Source organism: Anabrus simplex, chromosome 1 (genome assembly GCF_040414725.1).
Source record: "Anabrus simplex isolate iqAnaSimp1 chromosome 1, ASM4041472v1, whole genome shotgun sequence".
Lineage (NCBI taxonomy): Eukaryota > Metazoa > Arthropoda > Insecta > Orthoptera > Tettigoniidae > Anabrus > Anabrus simplex.
In genome coordinates, this window is record NC_090265.1 from 63,946,374 (window position 1) to 63,959,908 (window position 13,535).

The following is a 13,535-nucleotide window of genomic DNA, read 5'->3' on the forward strand; positions in this document are numbered from 1 at the left end:
CGCTAGATGGGGCTTCATTCATTCCATTCCTGACCCGGTCGTATGACTGGAAAAAGGCTGTGAATTTTCATTTTCAGTTTCTTAGATCCGTTCCTCCATTTGGTATGTAATACAGAGAGACTTCACTATCTTGTACAGTAATGTGAGTTCTCGAATTGTACTTTATTCGAGGTACTGAGTTTTATTCGAGGTACTGAGTTGCAAGGAGGTTAAGGAGCGCTGGTAGATTCGAAAATCATGCAGATTCGTTACATTGTCATGAAGTCGAAACAAGAGTTCCTCCCGCATAAGGTACGTCAGTATAACTCAGCACATACAAGGAACGAGTATCAGGTTCTTTCCTGGGGACGAAGATGATCGAGTGTAGAGCTAACCACTCCCTCGCACTCAGTGCCAGAGCTATCTGCAGTGCATTTCCTTACATTTCATTCCTGCAAAGACCTATGCAGTGATATTCCTTTGCTTTGGGATTGATTGAACTAATGGTTTATAAAATTATTTGTTGAAAGTGAATTGTCCGACTCCTTGGCAGAATGGTCAGCATTGAGGCCTTCGATTTAGAGGTTCCCGGGTTCGATTTCCAGCCTTGTCGGGTATTTTAATCGAGTCTGATTAATTATTCTGGCTCGGGGACTGGGTATCTGTGTTTGACCAAACACACACCTCTTTATATTGAGATAACACACTACACTACCAGCCTCCACAGAAACACGCAGTAGTGTTTACATCCCTCCACATAAGGCTGACGTCAGTAGGGGCATCCGGCCATAAAAAGAGGGCCAAATCCACCATGTGCGACGGAGTACTCACCCGCGACCCCACTTCTCCTAAGGTTGTCTACCTGTAGGTTGGTTAACAGCAGTTCTCTAAGAGTTGCTGTGTTGTGCCAGTCTCTTAGCTCCACGCAGGATTGGCAGCCCAGCTCCTCCATTAGTTGCCCGATGTATTTCAGTCTAGGCCTGCCTTTATAACGTCTTCCCACCACAGAACCCTCCAGGATCGTGGCCAGTAGATTTCCATGCGTGATTATGTGTCCCATCCAGCTGTTTCTTCTTTTCCTGATGTACCGTACTGTGTCAAGCATGACGTCCCTCCTATTCTGCTCAGCACTTCTTACCTGCTAACTCTGTCTGTTCAGGATGTCTTCAGCATAACTGTGCATCACCATAACACGAATGCTGCAACCCTTATTTTGTCTGTCACGCCTGGTGTCCAGGTCTCACTTATATAGAGAAACACACACTACAAGTATATCTTGACCACTTGTTTTCTTAGTCTCAAGTTCATGTTGTTAGACGTGAATAACAACTTTTAGAACGCTATCTTTGCTTGGTTAATTTTTCCTCTACTATCAGCTGTTATATTATTTTAAAAGTAAGTAGACTCTTCCACGCTTTTTAAATATCTTTTTCCATGCGAATTTGTTTCGGCTTCGGTATGAAGATGTTCCTACCACAAGTATTCTTGCCTTGTCCGTATTAATTTTCATTTCTACCCAGATAAGGTACTATCCATTACTTCCAACACTGTATTCGCTCGGGTGTGGGAAAAGCGGTAGAATAAATACAAGAAGAAGAAAAGTATTATTATTATTATTATTATTATTATTATTATTATTATTATTATTATTATTATTATTATTATTATTATTAATTGTTGAAAGTAAATTCAAATTTATCACCAATGCGAAAGAATAATTAGTTTTCTTTGGATCGATAACCCTCTCCTCCATTATTCATCCTCCCCAAGATGTTTTCCAAGTAGGAATATATTGCACGGAAACATCCATGGTTCATTACAGTATCGTAGGTGAAGCGCTATCATGCGCTGCAGTACCTCCGCATTGGAGATGTCCGGTCCACGACATTTGCAGTATCCCTCAGACGATCCACATCTCAAAGGCTTCCAGTCTCTTCAAGGTGTCGTTTTTCAGTGTCCATGTTTCACCGCCGTACAGGAGTACTAAATACACATAACATCTAACAAAGTTGTACCTTACCTCTGAACTGAAGTTTGTGTGTCACAGTAGAATCCTCATCTATATACATAAAATAAGAGTTCTGTATGTATGTATGTATGTATGTATGTATGTATGTATGTATGTACACGCATCACGAGAAAACGGCTGAAGAGAATTTAGTGAATATTTGTATGTAAAGTCGGGGAATAAGTCGCTACAATCTAGGCTGTAAATAATTTTATTCACACTGAGTGATATGGTAGTTCAGGGGAAGGCCTAACATTTAATTCTCAAATATTTATGTTATTAGTGGTCCTATCGATAAATACTACATAACTAAAGTTATATAGTATTACATTTCTGATCATTTATGTCCTATACATTTCTTACCGTGCCGGCTATAATAACATAGATATTCATAAATTTGGAATTTTGTTCGTAAGTCCATATCAGCGCCGAGTCACGAGGAAATGTGTACACAGAATTTAATAAAAATCAGTATGTAAAGCAGGGGAATAAGGAACTACAGTCTACACTATAAATCATTTATAAGGTGCCCTAATATTACAGGCTCGAAACGAAACTTAACGTGAAGGCCTACAATACAGAAAGCTCATAAAATTCATCAACAAAAACATTACTTTGACCATTGTTTGTTATGATGTGTTTTGCGTCTTCTATTGCCACTCATCTCCGATAGATGGAATTACTACTGCGTACCGAGTATAACAGCCTACCTGAATTGACGGGAAGTAGATGGGGAGTTAGATATTCTCTTCTTTAGCATGTCATTCCTCTGGTTCATACATTTTCTGATATTATTGGTACGTAACACACTGGTTCATCATAGCATTCCCACTGTTGAATCCCTACTCTGAAGCGCTGACTGTATTGAGCAGTGTGCACATTTAACGGAATAATGGCAGAGGTGTGGAACTTTGGACTGTTAGATCGCCACCGTAGTACTGTTCGTTGAAAGTGAGAAAATGTGCGGTTTTTCATTTGGTCGAGTATTTTGTACGATAACATTGCTTTTAATCGCTCAATTTCTACTGACGTCATTGTAATGACCTACATTGACGTCAGTTGGGAAAACTACAAAGACAATATCCCGAGAATTCCATAGCGAAGCACAGGTACATCAGTTTTTCTTCACAAAACTTTCGCGAGTTATTTCTATTCGCGCATAGATCTCTATGTCAGGATCTAGATCTTCATGACTCAGCTTCCTAGGTGCATCAACTTGTCTGCCATAAATATTTAAATGGATCAATGTGCCTCAAGCTACAGTACTCTGATGGCCATAATGTTTGTATTTTTGGTGTTAATTCTGAGTCCAAGTGCATTAACTTCTGTCACTATCTTGTGTATCAGGCGTTGTAGACACTCAGGACTGTCAGCAACGGTTACAGCGTCATGTCTGTACATTAAGTAATTTTTTTTAAAGTGCTATTTGTTCGGGGTGTCGACCCATGTGGATCTTTTGCCCCGACTGGCACTATATTGTATGAACCTGCATGTAATTGGAATGGCGGTAGTGTGGAATGTTGTGTGTGACCCGGCGGGAATCGAACCCGGGACCGCCGGGTGAAGGCCGACGCGACATTAAGTAATTATTCATCGGCTTACCGTTAACCTAAACTCCATGTTCTACATCTTGCAGTGCACTTTGGAAGAACTGCTCAGAATATAAGTTAAACAATAGTGGGAATAACACACAACCCTGTCTCACTTCCTCTTTTACTTGGGTGTTCAATGCTCACTGAAGCCTCTTGCTGTTGATAGAGAATGCTGATGAAAGTCAGGTCTTCAGCAGTCTCTACAAACAGCCTCAGTTAATCCACTAATACTAAAATCATCCTCCTCTAGTGTAAATTAAAAAAAGAAAACACACAGTCCGTACTTGATTACTTCTGTCAAAAGCTTATTGCTCTTGGTTTCTCTCCTAGCAGGTTCATTTTTCCCAGAATAGTGGAGACGAGTCCATAGAAAAACACAGAAAATATAATTGAACATCCTTTCCCTGTATGAAATAAACGGTTCCAATCGGCGCTATGTATTGTATTCCTTGTATAAAAGTGTATACACAAACACGTAGGTTATAAAACAGCTGCTGACAACTTACGTCATTAGTCATTTAATTCGTACGTTCAGTTTCTTTGACGACACGACAGAGAGAGAACTTAATCTCTCTTCTTGCTCTTCTTTTTGGGACTGCTCGTCGTTTTATGGAACAGTTTTCTATACAAGGCACGAAGTACGAAGGCAGTAACCAGTAGCACCAAGACGACTGCTCCCAGGAGCACAGCGAGGACATCCAGCAAGTGGTACTGGTACCAAGAGAGGTCCAAGGCGGCGGACCGTAGGTGAGGGGCCCCCTTGTGTCGGATTACGTACTCAGTCCAGTACACTGCGGTGTCCATTGGAGACTGTGGGTTGTCTCTGAAGATACTCGACAAGCGTTTGGCGTTCTCCTTGTATCTGCAGAAGAAAGTATATGTTAACTTGTTGCTCACTAAGAATTAGCGAAAGAAATATACAGCATGTTAAAATTGAGCCTGAAAGACAAGTAGTTCCACAGAACTGCTTCTAGGAACTTGGGCGAACAAGGAGAGCTTTATAAGATCATGTTGGATATCTCAAATTACAGGATGAAACAGGATGAAATGAATACTACACTTGTTGGGTTTTATTTTTAGGACGTGTATTGTGAGGTGGGGTCACATAAATCATCGATGGTTATTAATAATAATAATAATAATAATAATAATAATAATAATAATAATAATAATAATAATAATAATAATAATAATAATAATAATCGAATGGCTTCAGTTACAGTGTTGCAGAGATTTTGAGTAGATGCCATTTAGGCTGCCTATGTGTCAATTTTGACGTTCCATTTTACTCCACCAGACGGCAGAGAAACCGGGGCTCCATTGGGCGAACTACGATTGAGTTCAATTAGTTATGCACAATAAACGCCAAATATGTCCGGCTCCATGGCTAAATGGTTAGCGTGCTGGCCTTTGGTCACAGGGGTCCCGGGTTCGATTCCCGGCAGGGTCGGGAATTTTAACCTTAATTGGTTAATTTCGCTGGCACGGGGGCTGGGTGTCTGTGTCGTCTTCATCATCATTTCATCCTCATCACGACGCGCAGGTCACCTACGGGTGTCAAATCAAAAGACCTGCATCTGGCGAGCCGAACATGTCCTCGGACACTCCCGGCACTAAAAGCCATACGCCATTTCATTTCAACGCCAAATGTGTCACCAGAGATCATTTACATGCCGACATCGTACGACATAGGTTTGAATGAACTTCGAATATTGAATACACAAGGCACGAGTACGAAAGCAGTAACCAAGACGACAATTCCCAGATTAATGGACTTTCTTCCAACTTTCAAAAATTGGATTACCTCTTCCGGGTTTGAATCTGTACTCTCGGGACATTGTGGCCGACACTACCACTAATACACAGTGGAAATTCGCCGATAGATTATTTTTGCGGGCATGTACACAAGGTAAAATGAAAAGCTAACACAAATTATGTATCGGGCGTGATCAGTTGCTGCAGCGAACATGCAACGTAGTGCGATTTCGATGCGGCTATATGAGCACGGACATGTAGGCAAAGGGGTTAGTGTGGCAGTCGTGTCGTGCGTTAAATGCGGCCACGTGTACTATGGTGACGTTATTACCAAATGCGTCCAAACAGGACCAACGTGCTGTTATTCTGTTCTTGGCTGCCTAAGGACAAACACCGGTGGAAATCCATCGGAGAATGAAGACTGTGTATGGGGCAGCATATCTGTCGAAAACCACCGGTGTGGAATGGTGCACCACGTTCCGTGTGGGTCGCGTTTCGATACAAGACGTTGGTCGATCTGCGAGGCCAACCTCATCCGTTATGGACAACAACAAGCGGGTGGTGGATGAGACCTGATCTGCCCCCATGTGATTATCACGCCTTCAGTCCCTTCAAAGAAGGCATTGAGGAGGGTGTGCAGCAGGCGGTTACGGACTTCTTCACGCAACATGACACAGTGTTTTATCAAACGGGGATCTTCAACCTGGTGCGTCGGTGTGATGAGTTCCTCAGTGCTCATGGCGATTCTGTCTGATTGGCATCTTGATTCAGGACTGTACAGCCGTCGAACGGAAACGTTTTGATCGCCCCTTATACATCCATACAAATAAATTGTTCTATCGCGTTAAATGGCAGTGTTATTCAGGTGATTCTGACTTAGGTGCCTCGCTGTTTATAAAGACAGATATGTCACAGATCATGAGTAAGGAACACTCGCTTTGAGAGATAACGAGAACAAAAAAATCACATAAGTAGACATTTAAAAAGTAGACTAATAATTATTATATTCTTACCTTGGTTGAGAAATGATTTCTTCTATAGCCCAAGAAATTGCTTCTTTGGTGATATTACTATAGGAAATTCTAACCCCAAATCCAGCAGCTTCCGCTCTAACCATATTGAGCTCTTGATCTCCATACACAGGAATTCCTATGACTGGAACTCCGTGGTAGACAGCTTCCTGAGTGCTCATTAACCCTCCGTGGGTGATGAAGAGTCTGACGTTTTTGTGTGCTACAAGAAAACAAATCATTAACATTACTTTTAGATTCAGAAGGTCAACTGGACTGTATTATATATGCTCAGTTATTAGACGAGTCATCGAGAGAGTTGTTGATAAACAGCTTCGGAACTACATTGGGTTTCATGACAATCAAAGGGGTTTACCAATACACCCGGTACTTACATAAATACCTCCATTTTGGAAGCCGCTTTACAGCACACTAGGCAAGAAAAGAACGATGCATGCATTATATTTCTCGACGTTCGCAAAGCTTTTGATAACGTCGGACATGCGCACCTCCAGAGCACACTGGAGTCGGTCGGAGTTCCCGAAAAACTGACGAGACAGATAATTGCTCTACAAGAGGGAAACGTAACACAGATACAGACACGAAAACAGGGAACAAAACCCATCAAAATTAATCGCGGCGTGCTTCAAGGCTCCCCTTTGTCACCGGCATTATTTAACATCGCTACCAATCATATTGTGGAAGAACTTTCTGAAGATTCTTTAGCAAAGAATTACGGCTACTCGATTGCAAACGAGGAGCCTAACCTCACTATAATGTGTTTCGCCGACGATACGGTAATATTTGGGAAAAACACTGAATCTGCTGCCGAACTAGCCAGGATCGCCATAGAAAGATTTAAGGAACTCGGCCTGGACATCAGCGCTTCAAAATCAGCTTGTCTTTCTATCAAGAAAGGTCATCTAACGGAGGAGAATATCATCATTAATGACGACTGTGAAATTAAATCACAGTGCAACGGAAGTGCGATTCGTTACTTAGGTGTGAATTTCATCAATGAAATTAAACTGGATCCACAAGCCGTACTTGAAAAGACGCGAAACAAGATTGACACCCTTGTTAGCTCACCATTGCTGCAATCTGACCAGAAATTTTCAATTTTAAACAGTTCAATATCACCTACTCTTATTTATCCACTCCAAGTTACTCCCCTAAACAAGATACCTAAATCTTTTCTATCAGATGCGGATAAAATATTAAAGAGTGGAACTAAAGAATTATTACAACTACCAGCAGATGTTCCGGATCACATGGTATACTCCGAAAGGAAGTATCAGGCCTCGGTTTGTTTCGCGCCACTTGGGAAGCCAAACTACAGCATATTAACATCTGTAATAAATTATCGCTTGCAAATAACGGCTACATTAATGCAACTAGAAACTTGGAACAAGAACGTACAATTTGTTTGCAAGATCTAGGCATAGAAATGAATGATCGAGTTATGTCCAAAAATAGCCATCTTCCCAGCGTAAGGAAGGTCCGACAGACACTACGAGACAGAGAAGCTCAGTCATGGACGAAATTGCCGCACAAAGGAAAGGGCGTCGGACTCTTCCAGGAATACACGCCAGGGAACAAATGGATAAGAGATCACCGAGGCTTATCCTGTGCGGAATGGAGAGAGGCCATCAAGATGACAGCGAACGTGTGCGCCGTTCGCTCCGTGCCAGGAAGGTCCCAGGACAACACCCTCTGTCGGCGTTGCCACAGAGAGCACGAAACTCTTGCCTATGTCCTGGGAGCCTGCCCTCACGGGGAGGTATTGAGAAATTCCCGCCATCATACAATACGACACATGATTACGACCTCGCTGAGGGATCACGGTTTCACGGTGCACGAAGAGGTCTCTGGCCTAGCTACCGACGGGAGTAACAGACGTATTGACATAATAGCCTTTCAACCAGCTAGCAAGCAAGGACTAATCTTAGATCCCACAATACGCTTCGAGTCGCACGTTGGCCAGGCCGAAGAGGTGGACGCCGAAAAGAAGTCAATTTACCAGCCAACTGTAAACTACTATAAAGATAAATATCACCTAGACAATATTTCCGTCCATGGACTCATGATCGGAGCTCGAGGCACAATCCCTAAATTTCTTGTACAGCTATGGGATTCTCTCGGTCTCAGCCGGACACGACTTCACGACATCGCTATCGCCGCAATACGAGGTTCAGTGACCATACTCCGCAATCAAATATATAACATCTGAAGAACCGTATTGCAAATCTATTCCTGAGCCTTTTGGTGAATCTTCTACCTGGCACACTAGCAAAGTCAACAGTAACTTAGAAGACAAAATACTGTGTAGTCGACATACTTTGTCCTTGTGGCAGCCTCCGCATGGGGAAGTTGTAATAATAATAATAATAATAATAATAATAATAATAATAATTAACCTATCCAAAAACTTTTGATGGTTCTAGGACATTTCGTACCACGGACATTTCGTACCACTTGACCGGCTGATTACCTGCGAAGTGTCAGCTAATGACTTCAAAATATTTAGGAGAGGATATTCCGTACCACTTGAAAGAGTGGCAAGTATTGCGAAGTAAAAACGACATCCTGATGAATGTATTCTTTTGTATATCCATTGTCCACTACTGGCGCAGAAGCCTCCGCACGGTGTGACCACTACTGGTGTTAACCTCCCATTGGGCCCAACTGATTTGACTGGCACACGTGTTAATCCTTATCTCGTATTTATTTGTCATTCGCGGGGACCAAGCTCCTTCCACCTTTCAGCAGTTTCTTGTTTCCGCGTGACCTTCAAGCCCATATCGGCCACTTCATCAGAATATTTTATTTTGCTTACCTGATAATGAAATAATGCAGTAGTTTATAAATATTCACAATAACAGTAATATTATCCGTCCTTACGCATGGATGTCAGGCATATTGCACCCGAACACGATGTATATTTCTATTGTATTGTTTTGTTTCAGAATTTATACTTCAAAAAATCGACTTTCTTATTGTAATATTTACGTGAACATAAGTGATAAGTATAATCTAAGGGCAATTATTAGAATAATGTAGAAGTTTTCTTTGCTAAATGTTGTAAATTATTTTTGTTTCTGATTTCTAAAGTGTGTCTGTTGTTAAGCTTATTACGCCCGCTGGCGTGGAAATGGAATTCCAATTTGACATCAAGTGGTACGGATTGTCCTGGCATAAATATTTGGGGATTACGAGAAACCCGTTCGCAGGTAGATAACGACGTAGGTGGTACGAAATGTCCTCAAAAACCAAGTGGTACGGAATGTCCGGACTGACGAAAATGAGGGTTATTGGAGTATACAAGAGTGATTGAACGACTGGCTAAATTTCTAGAAAATGGAACTCAGAGAATTAGAGTTGCTGAAAGTTATCTGATCCAGTAATGATTAAAATGTGTTTTTGAAAGGCAGTATCATTCTTCTTATTCTTTTTCAAGTGCTATATCCGGTCCCGCTGACGTTGGCGATCTCCCTGGAGAAAGCACCCCTTTCTTTAGCTATCTTGAAAAGTTGTTCGGTGCTGTTGATGTAAGTCCAGTCTTTGATGTAGAGATGGGCACTATCGACTGATAACTATCGAACTAGTCGATAGTTTAAACTATCGTAACAGTCGACTGCTTTAAAAAACTAGTCGACTGAATTCAGTCGCACTCCCGTCACAGCGAATGGAACTATCGGTTTATGGTCACTTCGGATATGTAATTTATAATGTGTTAACTTTATAGGTACCTACTTAATATGGCGATTTTCTCTTGTCGTTTATGTGCTCTTTATTTCGTTGTATATTTGTTTATATTAATTACGTTATTCATTTATAAGGCATAACTATAATAATAATCTAGAAAATACAGTAGTACGATAGTGTGTTTGGCTATTCTGATATATATCTTCATTGTGTACTAGCCTACAGCAACAAGTTTTACATATTATTGTTAGCATTGTTTAGGAATAGAGCCTCATTGTCGTCTTTCTACTTTTCACTGTCCATTTAGCACCAAGAAAGGCCATTCGTATGATGTTCGTTCGTATTAAGGGCATCTCTATATTTGTTAGTCCCGTGTACGGACGAGTGCGTAAACCGGATTTTAATCTGCGCAACTGTGAATTCCTCGATAGTGTGATTATATAATCCGGGATTGGGGTATGTGCCCAAGGTACAGTACTATTGTGGCATTTACCAGGAATGAATGTAGAAATCTCCATGGAAAACTGGTATCCGCTGTCCGTGAATGGAATACGGAACTGGGATATCCAGGTGGTGCAGCTTCTTATTCCTAATGTGGAGCGGAATGGACTTCTCGGCTGCGAACGTGGGTCCCTTTGAATAAATTTGTAAGTCACTCAATATAACATTAATTTTTTTTTCTAATGGGTGTCTATACAATACAAGTGATTTCTAATTATTGGTAAATTGTGTTAAATTTAGTCGAATTCGTAAAAGTACGACTCTCCACTTTTGATACGGAGAGTTTCGACTACAAACATTCGAATGTTCTTCATGGATTGATATGAATACTTTCATTCGACTGAAATCATTCGACTGTTCGGTCTTCTCAACAGGAAGTAATGAATACTTTTGTTCGACTGAAAACATTCGACTATTCAGTCGATAGTTCGAAGGGACTATCGCCCGAGTAGTCGATAGTGGTTTTCAGTCGATAGTGCCCATCTCTACTTTGATGTTTTGAAGTCGTGACATCAGTCACCAGCTTCTCGCTTACCTTCTTTCCTTGTGATGTGAGATGTAGAAGCCCGTACTTTCTATCTCGTAGAACATGGTCTAAATACGCTGTTTTCCTGGCTCGTGCTCAGCTTTAGCTCTCCTTGACATTTCATTATTTGTTACAAAGCCGTATCATTGGCCCTTTATACAGGGAGTATACTTTAACACTTTGCGGCGGCGTACCGAAGCAGAGGAGCCCTGAAAAGCGGCGACACCGAACGCAGTGTCCGCAATGGCGAACGAACGTAGCCGTCTCAAATAAGCGGCATGATTACGCCTACAGAAATGAAACAAAAATGAACTCACAAGCTATAGACATGCTTAGTAAAAATAAATAAATAAATAAATAAATAAATAAATAAATAAATAAATAAATAAATAAATAAATAAATAAACTATTAAATGAAACCAAACTCACCACTGAATGAGTTCGGTAAGATCGTAAATTTAATACATTTTTGGCATTACGTGTTGACAAATGTGAAGTACCAGTTTCCTGAGCTACTCTCCGAAGAGACTTATGTGGACTCAGGAATTTCGACAAATAGTCACCCTTTGCCTTGCTAATGCTCTCCACATTCAGTCCACCCGTGAATAGTGACTTGCCACTTCTGAATCTTAACAGACTAAAATCACGCCATCCAACTCTGCGTGATGCCTCCTCTAACATGGATGCTGAGGATTTTAAATCCCTTGATGAGTGGAAAAGTAGATGGGAAGCAGCAACGGATGTGCGACTTCATACCTTCTTCTCAGGTCCCAGACTTCCAAGTGGATCCCACCTAACACGCAAGAGCTAGACTGCCCTGAATAGAATCAGAACAGGACATGGTCGGTGCAGAGTCGCTCTCCATAAGTGGAAAAAGCTACCTAATCCAAACTGTGACTGCGGAGCTCCACACCAGACTGTTTGTCATATCGTCAGGGAATGTAGGATTCGAGCTTATCACGGTGATGAGGATGACTTCCTGCTGCTGACTCCAGATGCTGCACGCTGGATTGAAGAATTAGATATTCAATTGTGAAGCACAAATTACTTTGTTTCTCAGCTATATATATATATATATATATATATATATATATATATATCTGATTATGTCTGTATAAGCCATACGCTAAATAATAAAAATATGTGGACTCACTTGCAATGTTGCCTGTATATCTTCTAACCTCTTCTGCGTGCGAGCTGTTCCCTATCGCTGTTTTTCCTTACTTTTTACGGAACCAGTACTGTCGCGATAATAACCTTACAACACACGTTAAGAGTCTAATAGTTACAAGCGAACTGCTGCGTCAGCTGTCAAGACTTCTTACCACGCCAAGCTTGACAGAAGCAATATGGCGCACGCCAAGCTTGACACAAACCATACGGCGTTCGCTTGGGGATTCCTGCGGCCTTTGAGCTGAAGTGCGAAGTCTTAAATTATACTGCCTGCATTTTCTCATATAATAACATGTGGTCCTACAGCCCCGTACTGTCTATTTACGAGGGTCGAGTCATAAGTCATGGCACCTATTTTTTTTCTCGCGAACAGGAGACAACACGGAAAATCTAAGATATGCATTTGGAAATATAGGGCATGTGCTTGCGCATAGTGCCTGAAGACAAATTCTGACTTCAAGAGATTCTCGTAGGAAAGTGACAGAAAACAGGCCATTGGTAAGCATTGTTTTATTATGGTATAGACAGCAAATACACAAGACTACGTACAAAGGACAGGTCTCCACTGGTTACAGACCTTCGAAATAATCACCCAAGGTTTCCACTGTGCGTTGCCAGCGGTGGGGCAAGTGCTGAATACCATTCGCTGCTTGTGTATCGCTAACGTGTGACACCTCTCTCCGAAATGCTGTTACGATGTCCTCACGTCTTCACCCACCTCGCCACTGTTCTATAGGGCTGTATGCACACCTAATGCTTCCCGAAGCTCTGCATGGCATTGGCGTGCATTTCTGCCGCGGAGAACTGCTATTTTAATATACGATCGTTGCTCCTGCTTGTTGACTTCCATTTTGTGACGCTCTCACTCACACACTGAACTTGGGGGCATGCTTAGACCCACACTGTTGTTTACATACACCATCTAGTGGAATCATACGCAAGTACATATCGTACGTTTCCACATGCATATCTTAGATTTTCCGTGTTGTCTCCTGTTCGCGAGAAAAAAATAGTTGCCATGACTTATGACTCAACCTACATATAAGTGTCCCGCATGAAGTATGACGAATGGGATGCCTAATCGCTGATTTACAAAGGAGTGTTACAACGTCCTGTGTTTCGGATGTGAAACAAATAGTCATTTTAAAATACACGATCTCTAATAAGGTGAATTTTTAAATACGACAAAGACGTCTTTCACGCGAACATCCCAGATCCTCGTCGAAAAAATTACACATATTTTTGATCGGCCGGGTGGCAACTCATCTATACTACAAGCTACCGCC

At 41.5% G+C, this 13,535-nt stretch overlaps 1 protein-coding gene across 1 annotated transcript in view; it reads right to left on the reverse strand.

Annotated features, from left to right (window-relative positions):
• Nucleotides 1-3,590: 3,590 nt before the first annotated feature.
• LOC136861239 (UDP-glycosyltransferase UGT5) overlaps nucleotides 3,591-13,535 on the reverse strand; it is a 42,661-nt gene continuing 32,716 nt past the window's right edge. The window contains exons 4-5 of the mRNA XM_067138808.2: nucleotides 6,348-6,567; nucleotides 3,591-4,441 (exon numbers count right to left, since the gene is read on the reverse strand). Of these exons, the coding sequence (XP_066994909.2) occupies nucleotides 4,144-4,441; nucleotides 6,348-6,567 (518 nt within the window). The 3' untranslated portion in view covers nucleotides 3,591-4,143. The remainder of the gene's footprint in view (nucleotides 4,442-6,347; nucleotides 6,568-13,535) is intronic.